We start from the raw sequence: 12581 nt of genomic DNA on the forward strand, positions 1-12581 counted from the left end.
GTCCAAAAGACGCACATGTGGCGGTCTTGGAGTGCCGATGAGCCCAAGGCTAACGGTTAGTGAATGGTTTATCTAATATGATCTGTCCAGCCCGGAGCCAGTGGGTACTACGCCGAAACAGGCTGGTTCAATCAACCTGGACTTTGAAGCCTGCATAAGACAAAGATGGCAGGAGTCGAGAAGACGCCACTGACGAAACGGGGTATTGAGTTGCATCCGAGTCTGAGCCTCAATTATCAAGTACCCCGAAGTACCCCGGCTGTGCCCTCCCTCTGGATAACGGCGACTCCTGGGGCAGCGGTCAGAGCGAAAGGGAGAAGACATTCAGTAGATGACATATTGCCAAGAGTGGCTATATAGGAAGGCTCATGATCCCGGTCCAATGATGCTATTAAATGGGATGGTTGGGAAACTCTTCCTGGGGACTATCTTCGTGTGAGATGCTACACAACACTCATCGCCACAACTGATGAGACATTGACAATAAGAATCAACCATGACTCAAACCCGGAACGTGCCCATGGCTATACTTCCCCGCTTTGGACCGTCCGACCAAAGCCCCAGAGTCCAACTGATCTCGAGCCAGGCAACACTTCTCGGCGGACCTTGGCGCCCAGCAGACTCGGCCAATCCGCCCATCTTCCTCCGCAAGAGGGTGGAAATGGCCAAGAAGATGGGCAGCAAATGTTGCTGCGTCATGCGGTTGATCCCAACCGCGTCCGGAAAGATCGTAGCACCCAAGGCCTGTTGTCGGAGGAGGATGCCGTGTGTTCTGACTTCTTCCGGCTGCCAGCAGGGAGGAGTGCTGATGTCAGATGTTGCCCGGTATAACTAGTCCAATATCGAATTCTGGTACCTCGCACGACCTCCGGCACCGCGTTCGTGCAGCCTTCAGTCTGGTATCTGGCCGCATTGTTTGGGTGACTACATGAGGAGGAGCTACATCCCTTCTCATACTTGCCAATCTTGTCCAGATTGGTAGAAAACAGACCTGATGACAGTCTCGCGTGGGTTTATTTGTGTGTGTTACGCCACACAATCGGGACATCTGGCGAGATGCTTCCTTTGGTGTTGTCTTATTACCCCATTCGACTCATGGCCGTCGCTTGGTTGCGTGGTATTGCAAACCACTACCGAGGTCTTTCGTTGAGGAATTTCATGGATAACTCGGCAAAACAAATAAACCCCTATCTGCATATCGTACAATATATAGTAGTAAAGACGTTGACAAGCTGGTTAGAATTGGCCCAAGGTCTGCTGCAATAGGTCTCAAAATTGATAATGATCCATGTGACACCCGTCCCTCGGAGTAAATCTGGGTTACTACAAACATCAGTAATAAAACTCGGGGTAGTTCAGAGCGCGCAGATTCGCCTAGACCTGACGGTGGAGTCTGATCGAGCGTTGTAGCAATAGTAATATCGGGGCTCATATTTCTTTCGAGTCACTACTCTAACCCAAAAGCTCGATTGGTCTATCCCACAACCGCATGCTTGGACTCTCCCAGTCTTAGTCCAGAGTATAATAGGAATATGTCTGATATCAGAGATTTCATCTAGAGTAATAATCATCACTAGACCGATGACCGAACTGCCGGGCCTCCTTATCTTCGTGATTGATGTTATCATATTCGTGCACATATACTCAGCTAACAAATCTCCAGCCAACAATCCAGCATATATTACTTGAGACATCCCCTCAACAGTAACCAAAACCATTTATTTATGGCCAACTCAATCCATTTCGCCATGTAGGTATCTACAAAGAGGGTGAACAGGACAGGAGACAGCCTTGCAGTTCCAGGTATGCTACGGACATGTCCGGCATGCCTACAGCCGACAGGACGTATGATGAAATCCATTAATCATATTTATTAACAATCTAATAAGCGCCTGTTATCCATATTTGGCCCAATGCTCAATGAGTGGTCTTTTCCATCCTGGCCACGGTGTTGTTTCACTCTGAGTCTGGGTCTGTTTCAAGTCCTGCGTCCCCTCCGCTCTCCCTTGAAGACCCGAGTCAGCCAGAGCAAGATCACCCATCCGATGGCCTCCTATGTTTTCATGTTGTGGGCCGTGCTCATTGTCTCGGAATAATAAACTCATGTGTCCACCAGGTCGATTTGGCCTACACTGTCATTTTGCCAGGAGAGATGAAGCACTGCTAGACCAGATGGCCCAACTGTGTGGCGTACACCCATAAAGAGACCCACACGAAGGTGTCATCGGGTCTGTTCTCTACCGATCTGGACGAAATTGACCAGTATGCATCAGCTGGCGCGTGTTTATCATCTTTGCGGCGCTGAGTTTCTTCTGGATCCCTGCCCTGTACTTCTTCTCTGAGACGAAGGGTTGGAGTTCGGAATGGAGGTGCATGGGACAAAGCTTAGCCCTCTCCTGACAGCATCGTTTGCCGAATATTCATTTCCTGGGCCATTATTATTGGTGTGCTTAGTGGCTTTCAAACGGCCGAGGGTGATCGGTGTCAACTTGCAACAGGCCCCTGCCAGCACTCCTGTTCGGACCTTGACCGGAAACACACAAAGGATCCATCATCTCCCTATTATCTAGTAGATTTACTTGATTGTAAATGTACATTGGCTATCTGGAACCGTATTCGGCCCTAATGACGCTATTTCAGCCCCTGTTGAGTGCCCGTGAAGAACCCGGTGGTTTGGGATAGAGTGCGGAAAAGTCATCCAAGGAGTAAGCCTGTTCGTTGCCAAGGTATAAAGCAGTGAGCTTGGCACGTACAAGCTTCGATCTGTAGCAACCTCAAACGGCCTGTTCTCGTCTTTGCTTTATTCGCATCGTTCACTGAAGTACTCTGTTCGTGCGCTGGCTCGCTGACTTCCCATTCTTTCCACTCTTTTTTCCTCTTCGATATCGACTACATAACAATTGTCTTTCGCTGCCCATCATGCATTACCTGCACTCCGCTTCGCTGATCGCACCGCTGCTGGCAGCTACTAAGGTGGCTGCACATGGCCATGTCACTAACGTGGTCGTCAATGGAGTCTACTATCAAGGATTCGACATTGGGAGCTTCCCGTACATGGCCGACCCTCCAAAGGTAGCGGCTTGGACCACGCCCAATACGGGCAACGGCTTCATCTCGCCAGAGCAATATGGATCTGCCGATATCATCTGCCACGAGAACGCTACCAACGCGCAAGCCCACATCCCTATCAAGGCCGGAGACCGCATCAACCTCCAATGGACGGCATGGCCTGAGTCTCACCACGGCCCTGTCATCGACTATCTGGCTCGCTGCGACGGCAGCTGCTCCACCGTCGACAAAACGAGCCTCGAGTTCTTCAAAATCGACGGTGTCGGCCTCGTTGACGATTCGGATGTCCCTGGCGTCTGGGGCGATGACCAGCTCATCAAGAACAACAACAGCTGGATGGTCGAGATTCCCAAGTCCATTGCGCCAGGAAACTACGTGCTCCGGCACGAGTTGATTGCCCTACACAGTGCACAGACAGAGGGCGGCGCGCAGAACTATCCCCAGTGCTTCAATCTTCAGGTCACCGGCTCCGGGACGGATCAGCCATCCGGTGTTGTCGGAACCAAGCTGTACTCCGAATCTGGTCCCGGCATTGTGGTCAACATCTACTCCTCTCTTTCTTCCTATACCGTGCCCGGTCCAACCATGTACAGCGGCGCCGCCTCCATCACTCAGACCTCGTCGGCGGTAACCTCGACTGGCACCGCCGTGACCGGGACGGGAGGCGCAAGCCAGGCTGCCGTGGCTGTTCCTACGTCGGAGGTGACGACACTGCCGGTCCAAGTCCCCACGACCTTGATGACGAGCGCCGCCACCCCAGTGTCATCCTCTGCGATCCCATCCTCGTCGTCGATCGTGCCTTCCACGTCCCCTACTTCGTCTCCTTCCGCGGGTACATATGGCACGCAGAAGCTGTATGGACAATGCGGTGGTGAAGGATGGGTTGGTCCCACTGCCTGTGGACAGGGTGCCACTTGCCGTGCTTATAACCGGTACTATCACCAGTGTGTCTCTTCCACGAATTAGTTGGCATTGACAGGAAGCCATGGAGTGGTCTGCATACAGCTGTTTCTACCTGAGGAGCCATGTATCTGTATCTACTTCAATGCTATTACATTCCCACCATCATTGCACGTATGTTTTCATGACTCACAGCATTAGGTGAGAGCAGTCGGTGTAAAGCCTCCCGAGAGCCCTAAGTGTACCACCCAAACCAAATGCCCATCACCATGGACCATCTCGCTATTCGAGATGGGACCAGGTCATAATCGGGTCTTCCCGATCGTCATGACAGTCCTCGTAACCTCTTCCTGTCACCGACTCCTCCACACTCATTCTGCCTCGCCTGGCCTTGACCGAGACCGGGCCCCAGTGGAGATGCCCGCGGGGAGGAAACAGCACCCTCTGATGTAGATGAGGGGAGCTGACCTAGCTGAGGTGGCAGTCATTTGAGATATGTCTTTTCATACATCGCCCTCGATCGTTTGATCGATTAAGGGTCCAATTGTTCTTACTTCCCTCCACTTCTCAAGCTGTAGACCATGTAGAAGCACAATTCTGGCCTGTTCCCTAGTGTAAGTGGCCGTATCTTGCTCTTCGGTGTCTCTCCTAACTGAAGTAGAAAACATCAGCTGGCGCGTGTTGATCATCTTTCCGGCGCTGAATTTCCTCTGGATTGCATTTCCCGTTGTGTACTTCTTCTTCCCTGAGACGAAGGGGTTGATGTTGGAGGATATCAACCTGCTCTTCGTCAAGGGAGGTGTTACAGGTGGTGTGCTCTCGTCTCGTGGACAGATAGTGCTGCCGCATCAGCATACCCGGGAGGCGGAACTGGATGCAAAGCAGGAGTCGACGATGATTGAGGATGATTGATATACGGTTATGAATAGACTCATAGATTTATAGACGACAGACAATGATGATGACAGATTATGACCTCACGCCACGCTCGCTTTCTCAGAACGTTGCCTCCCCCAGGTTGGACGCAAAATTGCCATCCTTGAAGGGCACATTGCCGGCACCAAAGTCCGTGTTCTGCAGCGCAGTTCGTGCAACCTCCGGGAGACTCTCCCACGCAATGAGAGGCTGACTGCCCCCTACGGTCGAGGTGAGACCGCACTGGTGGTCCACGGGCCACACACTGTAGTACTTGATCAAAGGCTGGGTGCCGTGGAGGGTATATCCGTCGGTGGAACAGTCCCACCCACCATGGGCAGACGGACACACGGCGAGGATGTTATCTGCGGCCGTGGACGAAGCATCGGACAGCCACACAATCACTCCCTCCCAGTCATGTCGGTGGCCCAGACCCGTCGACGGCTCGTCCTTGGGAAAGTACCACGAGTACATCAGGGCGTATTTGTCGCCCGAGCTGGCTCCGCGGACGTATATCTGTCCAGTGCTGCTGTCGCAGTCCGCGCTGGAGCCGCCGCTGGGGTTCAACCCCGCACTGAGCTGTCAGGTTCGCGTCTTCCAGAGTGATAGGCGGGGACTTACTTGGTGTTACCCTCGGCGTCCACCGCAGGGAACGGAACGCATCCGTTCACGACATACAGCATTGGCTGGTACGCCAGATAGACGTCCCCGGTCGTGCCGTTGGGAACCGTCTCGGGGAATCCGACTACTTTATCATGGTCGATGCTGGCACGGGGGAGAAGAGCGGCGTGTACAAGGGGCAGCAACCCCGTCAAGAGAAGCCGCGAGGATCTCATAGTGATAGGGATGGTGGGAGAGGATGGCCATATTCCACCCCCTTTGTGGGATTTTATACCTAGCGGATCAAGACTAGATACGGAGTAGACTACGATGCATAGATGCATACGATGTTTGCTCATCAGCATTGGTGGGTCATCAATTCTGCCGATGTTCCGCCGCTTCTCCTGATGATCGTTGCTGCTTGGAGAATGTCTCTCCGGCCAACGTGCTGAAGATCCAGTTCCTAGTGGCCATGTGCTACTATAACGGGGGTCATATATGACTCCTATTGACCTGCATATGGAGTTCTCCGTCTACTCCGTAGTCACATTCCGGCTGAGGGGTAGATACCTAGATAGTTGTGTACATGGCTACAGCCGTTTGTTTCACTAGCGCACAGACAGCCAATTATGCTGACAGCAACGGCCACGCATGGCGCCTAGTTAGCAAGCTAAACACGCCCCGTCACTTTCATCCTCCTCCTGTTCCACCGGAGCAGACCCTCAATTCGGCAGACAAGTCAGCAGGTCGCCCAGTTTGTCCAACACCACCGCCTGCATGGTCGCATTGGCATCCCGCTTGTCGCCAGCATTACCCACGGAGATACTCGCATAGCACCCATCGCGCAACACCACCGACGTCTCCGACGGCAGGCGTTTCTCGCCGCAGGTCTCCACATCATCAGGAGTCACCACCGGAATCGCTCCCAGAATCCGGGTCAGGATGAACTGGAAATCGTCGACGCTGGTGCAGCTCGAGTCCGTCACCCGGGGAAAGTTCACGTTCAGCCAGATGTCCTCGGGCAGATACGGCGTGCCCGCGGCCACGAGCCGGTCGGTCACCTTGGCCGCCAGATCCGCGTAGATCGTGCTGTACGCCGGTGTGCTCTCGTTCCAGGCGATGGCGTCGCCCGTGAAGCCCGAGAAGGCGATCGCGGGGATCTTGGCCGTGTGCGCGGCGTAGGTAGTCGCCCCGACGGTGCCGGAGAGAAACACGGCGAGGCCGATGTTAGCGCCGACGTTGGGCCCTGCCACGGCGAGGTCTGGGACGCCGCCAAAGAACTTGGGGGCGAGGGTTTGGATGCCGTGTTTCATGGAGGTGACGGGGTACGAGTTGACGTAGTTCCAGTGCGGCTGGGAGGCGTTGTATCCGTAGGCCTGGCCGGGCGGGCAGCTGTTGAATTCGCACGCCTCCGTGAGGTTTGATGGGGGCTCATCGCGCGAGCCTGGTCGCATTAGAGTTGTATAGAGAGATGGTGAGGGTATACGGAATACATACCTTTTCCGCTCTGGTTCTCCGCCGGTGCGGAAATCACCACCTGATGGCCGGCTGTCGTCAGGGAGTCATATAAGGTGCGAATGTTCTTCTCGGCCCAGCCGTCATCATTTGACGAGATGATATTGACGGCCTGAGCGGCGAGGGGGAGTAGGGCCAGAAGAAGATGCATGGCTTCCTACGGAGATACAGATGGTGCAGGTGGTGCAGGTGGTGCAGATGGAGCAGATGGATACCGTTCCGAGAGGACATAATCTTTATATTCTATTCATAAGAAGTATCATAAGCCAGCGAGTTTAGAAACAGCCGTTGTGCCGATCATACACTGGGGCGAGACAAGTATCAATCTCCTCGTGGAACCATACAACGCCCCACGTGCTCGGGTTTATAGTATATTAAGAGTTCGCTTAGTTCTGACACTGATGGGGCTTCTTCTGTCTCAGTTGAGATCGGCCGCATGGGCTGCTAGTCCTCCTACTTTCTATAAGCGAGGGGAAGGTCATGACGACGATCTACCACGGAGTACAACAGACATCCGACTACTCCCGTAATGACGCGTCAGGATCTCCGATCAGATAATCAACTCCATCGACAAACATGGTTCAAGCATATGGAGCATTCCAGCTCTCAGACAGGCCAAATCTTTCCGGCCAGTGCCTGAACCAGCTGCAGCTTCTCCCACATCCGCTCCATCGTCATGCCTACTCCATGCCCAGAGCTCATGCTAGCAAACCCGCACTGGGGGCTCACGGCTAGGGACGTTGCCAGCACCTCCGCACGACTCCGGCCTTGTGCCTGGGCGATCACCTCCGCTGCCTCGTATACCCGTGCCTCCAGGTCTTCCAGCCTTTCTAATTCCGCCACTTTGGTGGACACCAGCCCCAGGACAACGTTCTTGCCCACAGGCAGATGGCGCAGTGGCTGGAAATCCCCGGCCCGATCCGTGTCATACTCCAAGTAGAAGGTATCGTAGTCCAGTTTCCGGAACAGCTGCTCTGCAATCCGCTCGTACGATCCAGTCGAGACGAACCGGCCTTGTGGCATGTTGCCGCGACACAGGTGGATGCCAACGTGCAGGTCCGACGGGCGTCCGGCCAGACACTGGTTATGTGCCCAGATGTACAGGTCCAGCAGCGCATCGGGGTCCTCGCCGTCCGCTGCACACCCAGCGCGAAACTCATCCGTCACAAAGAAGGTCAAGCATGGATCGTCGATCTGGATTGACCGCACCCCGGCGTCATACAGCACCCGAAACTCCTTCACATAGGCCGCCGCAAGATCCTGGAAGTACTCCCGGTCCGTAGCATAGCCACTAGACGGGGTATAGGCTGCACCGACCGCCAGATGCATATGATCCCAAGTGATTGGGGGCATCGTGAACTTGCATTCCTTCCAGAGACTCCCGGGGACGAACTTTCGCAGCTGCAGCCATTCTCCCAGGTACGGGCTCTCGCGATGCTCGATCCGGCCGACTGCCACTGCCGCCGGCCGAGTAGGGACGCCCAGTTTCTCCATGAGGCCGATGGTTGGGTGGTAGGAGCGAAAGCCCTGGGGCACAGGGACGTCGGTCACTGCAAACCCATGGAGCTTCTCGAAGAACCCAGCATAGAAGATGGAACGGCTGTATTCGCCGGATGTGATGGGACGGATGGACCGGGCCAGCTGCTGCTGCACCACTTCGGCCACGGCCTCCTCTGTGAGACGTCGCACTTCTTCTGGGAGTGAGTCTTCGAGATACCGCGATCCTGGATTGGCGGCGGTGCGTGCGGCGACCAGCGGAGCCGGCCTGAGCAGCGAGCCGACTTGTTCTGTACGGAAGGGAGGGGCCATCTTAGGATTTGGGTGTTGAATGTCACATACTCTGGTCTGAAGCTGTCTACCTCGGGAATTCATCTTTATCGTGTTGCCGCGTGAGGGGTGAGGGGTATCTAGTATACTACAAGGATTCGAGTGGAGGTAAGGATAGGTGCATCGTTCTAGTGACATACTCCATCAATAGGATGCTATTCTTGTTGGAGTAGATGTCTGGGAAGTGTTTAGGCCGTCCAATAATTGTTGTCTCACAGGTCGAGGGATACAGGAGATATATATCTTTACCCGGAGTAGTCGTTGTATCCCACTACGAGGCTCGGTCTACCCAGGTAGTCAAGCAAATGCAATCTGATATACGATGATACTGCTAGTCTATAGTCACCATCTACCCTGTATACTCCAGACTGTCTATAATCAACAAAAGCTGAAGGCTTCTTTATCATCTTGATATCCTTCCATTCCGCATCCGGAGACTTCCGACATCCCTTCTTGGACGATAGGGGGCGGCAGATATGTCAGGTAATGTGAAATACAGTAATATACCTGCATTCCACAAATCATCACCCGAAAATCTCCCTCGAATACGGTTATACCAGGTCCATCTGGCCCTGCACTCACTCGGATACCGGGCGAGCAGAGCCATGGGACTACCGAACACGAGAGCCCACAAAGCCGAACACTATTCGCATTAGCAGCACGATGGGCAACGGATTCCTCTGCTGATTGGAACCGACTGCTCCATCCACAGACTCTTCCCTGGGCCAGTCCAGCAGTGGATGACGTGTGGCAGCGAATCGCTACTGCAACCAGCTGAGAACACGCGAGAAAAAAGAAGCAAAAAAGACAGAAGATCGGTTGCTGGTGCTCTTTTTTTGCGCCGTCTGCCCTCTCCACCCGCAAGCACCAAAACTCCGCTCATCTCGTGGCAGAATGCGAAAGCTAGAAAGACGATCTTCCCCAGACCCGTCGCGGTCTCTATCTTGATCGTGCCTCCTTTTCGGTCTCCAGCGTGAGATCTTACCCTCTTTTTATCCTCTTCGAGTGACTCCTATTTATGATGCGTTCTCCATGCCACACTTCGTCAACGACCACGGGGGTGGTTTGGATCGGAGTCTAATCAGCGACCACGTCGCCCAATACCTCTACTCTGTCTTCATCGCGTTGGCCTGGTGTAACGCGATCGAACTGATCGTGCTCTGCTTCAATACCTTCAAGAGATATGTCGGCTGCTACTTCTGGAGCCTCCTGGTGGCGTCCGCCTGCATCATCCCCTTCGGCCTGGGCTACATCCTGAAGATGTTCGACATCACCTTCACCAACAACTTCCTCGAGCTCGCCATCGTCGACCTCGGCTGGTCCGGCATGGTCACCGGCCAGAGCCTCGTGCTGTGGTCGCGCCTGCATCTCGTCCTGCAGAACAAGAAGCTCCTCCGCTTCCTCCTCTACCTGATCATCGTCGACGGCATCCTCCTCCACGGCACCAGCACCGCGCTCGAGTTCTACCAGAACGCCCGACCCCATTCCCACGCGGCCAACCTCAGCTTCGGCATCATCGAGCGCATCCAGCTGCCCTGGTTCTGCGCCCAGGAACTCCTCCTCTCCCTCGTGTATATCGTGCAGACCGTCAGGTTGCTGCGGTTGGATCAGGGGGGCCTCACGCGCACCGTGCTGACGCAGTTGATGGCCGTCAATGTGGTTATCATCGTGCTGGATCTGTCGGTGGTGGTGGTTCAGTACCTGGGGCTGTTCACATTCCAAGTGACGTTCAAATCGCTGGTGTACAGCATCAAGCTGAAGCTGGAGTATATCATTCTCGGGCGGTTGGTCGAGGTGGCTCATATTCGGACGCAGCGCGATACCCCGCGCCTGCGCCTATAATACTGTACATGGTTGATACTAGACTTGGTTATATTATAGAATATCCTACTCGTTAATATGTCGGCATCCACATTACCCCAGTGACGCTGCTGACAGGACTAAAATCTGACATCCGCCGCTTCCGACATAAATAACCTCGACGTGCTTCAATCTTTCCCATCCATCGTCAGCTCCCTCCTCTCTGTCAATCACCATGTCCTCCCTCTACACCGCAATCGGCCTCACCCAACCGGCCCTGTCAGAAACAATCCCCAACTACGGCCCAGCCTGTCTGATCGCCAACTTCGTCCTGTCCTACTTAGTCCTCGCGCCCCGCCACCTGAAACAATACCACGGCATCGACCACAATGTGTCGCCGCGCGAGGACCTGACCAAATACGGCGAAGCAGCGGTGCGCGCAGGGAAAATCACCCAGAAGCAGCTCAACATGATGCGCCGCAATGAAGCCGCCCAGGCCAACGCCGTCGAGAACTTTACACTCTTGGTTGCGGGCGTCGCCATGGCCTCGTATGCGGGCGTCCCTCGAACCACTATCAACGCCGCCGGGCTTACCTATACGCTTGCGCGGTTCAGCTACGGGGTGTTCTATGTATTTATCGAGCGGCAGGAATGGAGTCTGCTGCGCAGTGCGGCGTGGTGGGTGGGCAATTTGAGTTGCTTGCATCTTCTGTGGCAGGCTGGACGGTTGTTGAGTTCATAGGCAGTTGATGCATTTGCTGTTGTATAACTAGTATTGGAGACTTATCTGCGGGGTTGCGGAATGGCCAGATAAAGGAGATTAGCTGTCATCTAGACGTCCTTCATCAACGCATCACGGAGTCACTTCGTCGTTTTCGGTGTACTGTCAACATGGGAGCTGATACAGTAAAAACCTACTTTGGAGACCTCCAGGTCGAAGCAGAGGTCGTCCAAGGGGACTTTGACAACCTACCCATTATCGACGTGGCGTCGCTCGACAGTCCTGACATCGAGGACCGTAAGCAACTCGCTGCACAGATCTTCGACGCCTGCACACGAGTCGGTTTCTTCTATATCAAAGTATGTGTCTGTCCTCTGTTTGAAGAACGCATGTAACTCGTTAGAATCACGGCATCCCATCGACGACCATCGACGCCCTCCAGTCCGCCGCGCGCCAGTTCTTCGCTCTCCCCGAAGACCAAAAGCTGCAATGCTTCCTCGGCAAATCCAACGTAAGACTCATCATCTTCTTTCAGTTCAGAAGACAAGTTAACGTTGCCCTCAGCGCTTCCACGGCTACAGCCCGCTCGGCGGCGAACACAGCGACAAAGAGCTCTTCGGCGAGCAGACGAACCTCTCCGAGTCGTTCGATATCGGCTACGATATCGAATGTGATCCAGACAAGTCTTGCGCTGATAGTCTCCCGCCTGACCCGTACGAGTTGTACGGTGGGAATCTCTGGCCCAGCCCGGAGGTCCTGCCGGGGTTCAAGGAGACATATGTCGAGTACTTCAAGGCCTGTCTGCGTCTGAGCCGGAAGCTCATGAGGATATTTGCGTTGGCGCTGGGCCTTGAGGAAGGCTATTTTGACCAGTTCGTCACCTTCCCAGGCTGCATGTCGCGCATCCTCCACTATCCGCCGCAGCCTGTGCCGGGCGAGGAGAAAGTCGGTATTGAAGCACATACGGTAGGATATTCCTCCCTGTCTGTGAGGGCTCAGACACTGAAGGTGCTAGGACTACGAATGCTTCACTATACTGGCCCAGGACCAAGTGCCGGCTCTGCAGGTCCTCAATACCCGTCGCCAGTGGGTGAGCGCACCGCCGCTTCCCGGGACGCTTGTGGTTAATATCGGGGACTTCCTGGCTTTTTGGTGCGTTTGGACGATATATAAAATTTAATCAGCCTTGCTAACGGCTCAGGACCGATGGGAAGTTCCGATCTACCGTCCATCG

At 54.4% G+C, this 12581-nt stretch overlaps 6 protein-coding genes across 6 annotated transcripts; 3 read left to right on the top strand and 3 right to left on the bottom strand.

The window, feature by feature from the left end:
- Window positions 1-2919: 2919 nt before the first annotated feature.
- On the top strand, window positions 2920-4035 carry ATEG_07920 (uncharacterized protein; the record flags this gene model as incomplete). Its single annotated transcript, XM_001216541.1, has 1 exon — window positions 2920-4035. The coding sequence occupies one exon, from the start codon at window positions 2920-2922 to the stop codon at window positions 4033-4035; it is 1116 nt and encodes a 371-aa protein (XP_001216541.1).
- A 930-nt stretch (window positions 4036-4965) lies between these two features.
- ATEG_07921 (NPP1 family protein) lies at window positions 4966-5720 on the bottom strand (the record flags this gene model as incomplete). The annotated part of the gene is made up of 2 exons (XM_001216542.1): window positions 4966-5458; window positions 5506-5720. The coding sequence occupies 2 exons, from the start codon at window positions 5718-5720 to the stop codon at window positions 4966-4968; spliced, it is 708 nt and encodes a 235-aa protein (XP_001216542.1).
- A 486-nt stretch (window positions 5721-6206) lies between these two features.
- ATEG_07922 (5'/3'-nucleotidase SurE) lies at window positions 6207-7150 on the bottom strand (the record flags this gene model as incomplete). The annotated part of the gene is made up of 2 exons (XM_001216543.1): window positions 6207-6928; window positions 6982-7150. 2 exons carry the CDS (start codon window positions 7148-7150, stop codon window positions 6207-6209), a joined length of 891 nt encoding a protein of 296 aa, XP_001216543.1.
- Window positions 7151-7605: 455 nt separating this feature from the next.
- Window positions 7606-8808, bottom strand: ATEG_07923 (cobalamin-independent methionine synthase II family protein; the record flags this gene model as incomplete). The annotated part of the gene is made up of 1 exon (XM_001216544.1): window positions 7606-8808. One exon carries the CDS (start codon window positions 8806-8808, stop codon window positions 7606-7608), a length of 1203 nt encoding a protein of 400 aa, XP_001216544.1.
- Window positions 8809-9858: 1050 nt separating this feature from the next.
- ATEG_07924 (uncharacterized protein) lies at window positions 9859-10668 on the top strand (the record flags this gene model as incomplete). The annotated part of the gene is made up of 1 exon (XM_001216545.1): window positions 9859-10668. The coding sequence occupies one exon, from the start codon at window positions 9859-9861 to the stop codon at window positions 10666-10668; it is 810 nt and encodes a 269-aa protein (XP_001216545.1).
- An 849-nt stretch (window positions 10669-11517) lies between these two features.
- Window positions 11518-12475, top strand: ATEG_07925 (uncharacterized protein; the record flags this gene model as incomplete). The annotated part of the gene is made up of 2 exons (XM_001216546.1): window positions 11518-11706; window positions 11912-12475. The coding sequence occupies 2 exons, from the start codon at window positions 11518-11520 to the stop codon at window positions 12473-12475; spliced, it is 753 nt and encodes a 250-aa protein (XP_001216546.1).
- Between the last annotated feature and the right edge of the window lie 106 nt (window positions 12476-12581).

The sequence above is a fragment of the Aspergillus terreus genome, genomic scaffold (genome assembly GCF_000149615.1).
Source record: "Aspergillus terreus NIH2624 scaffold_11 genomic scaffold, whole genome shotgun sequence".
NCBI classification, from domain to species: Eukaryota; Fungi; Ascomycota; class Eurotiomycetes; order Eurotiales; family Aspergillaceae; genus Aspergillus; species Aspergillus terreus.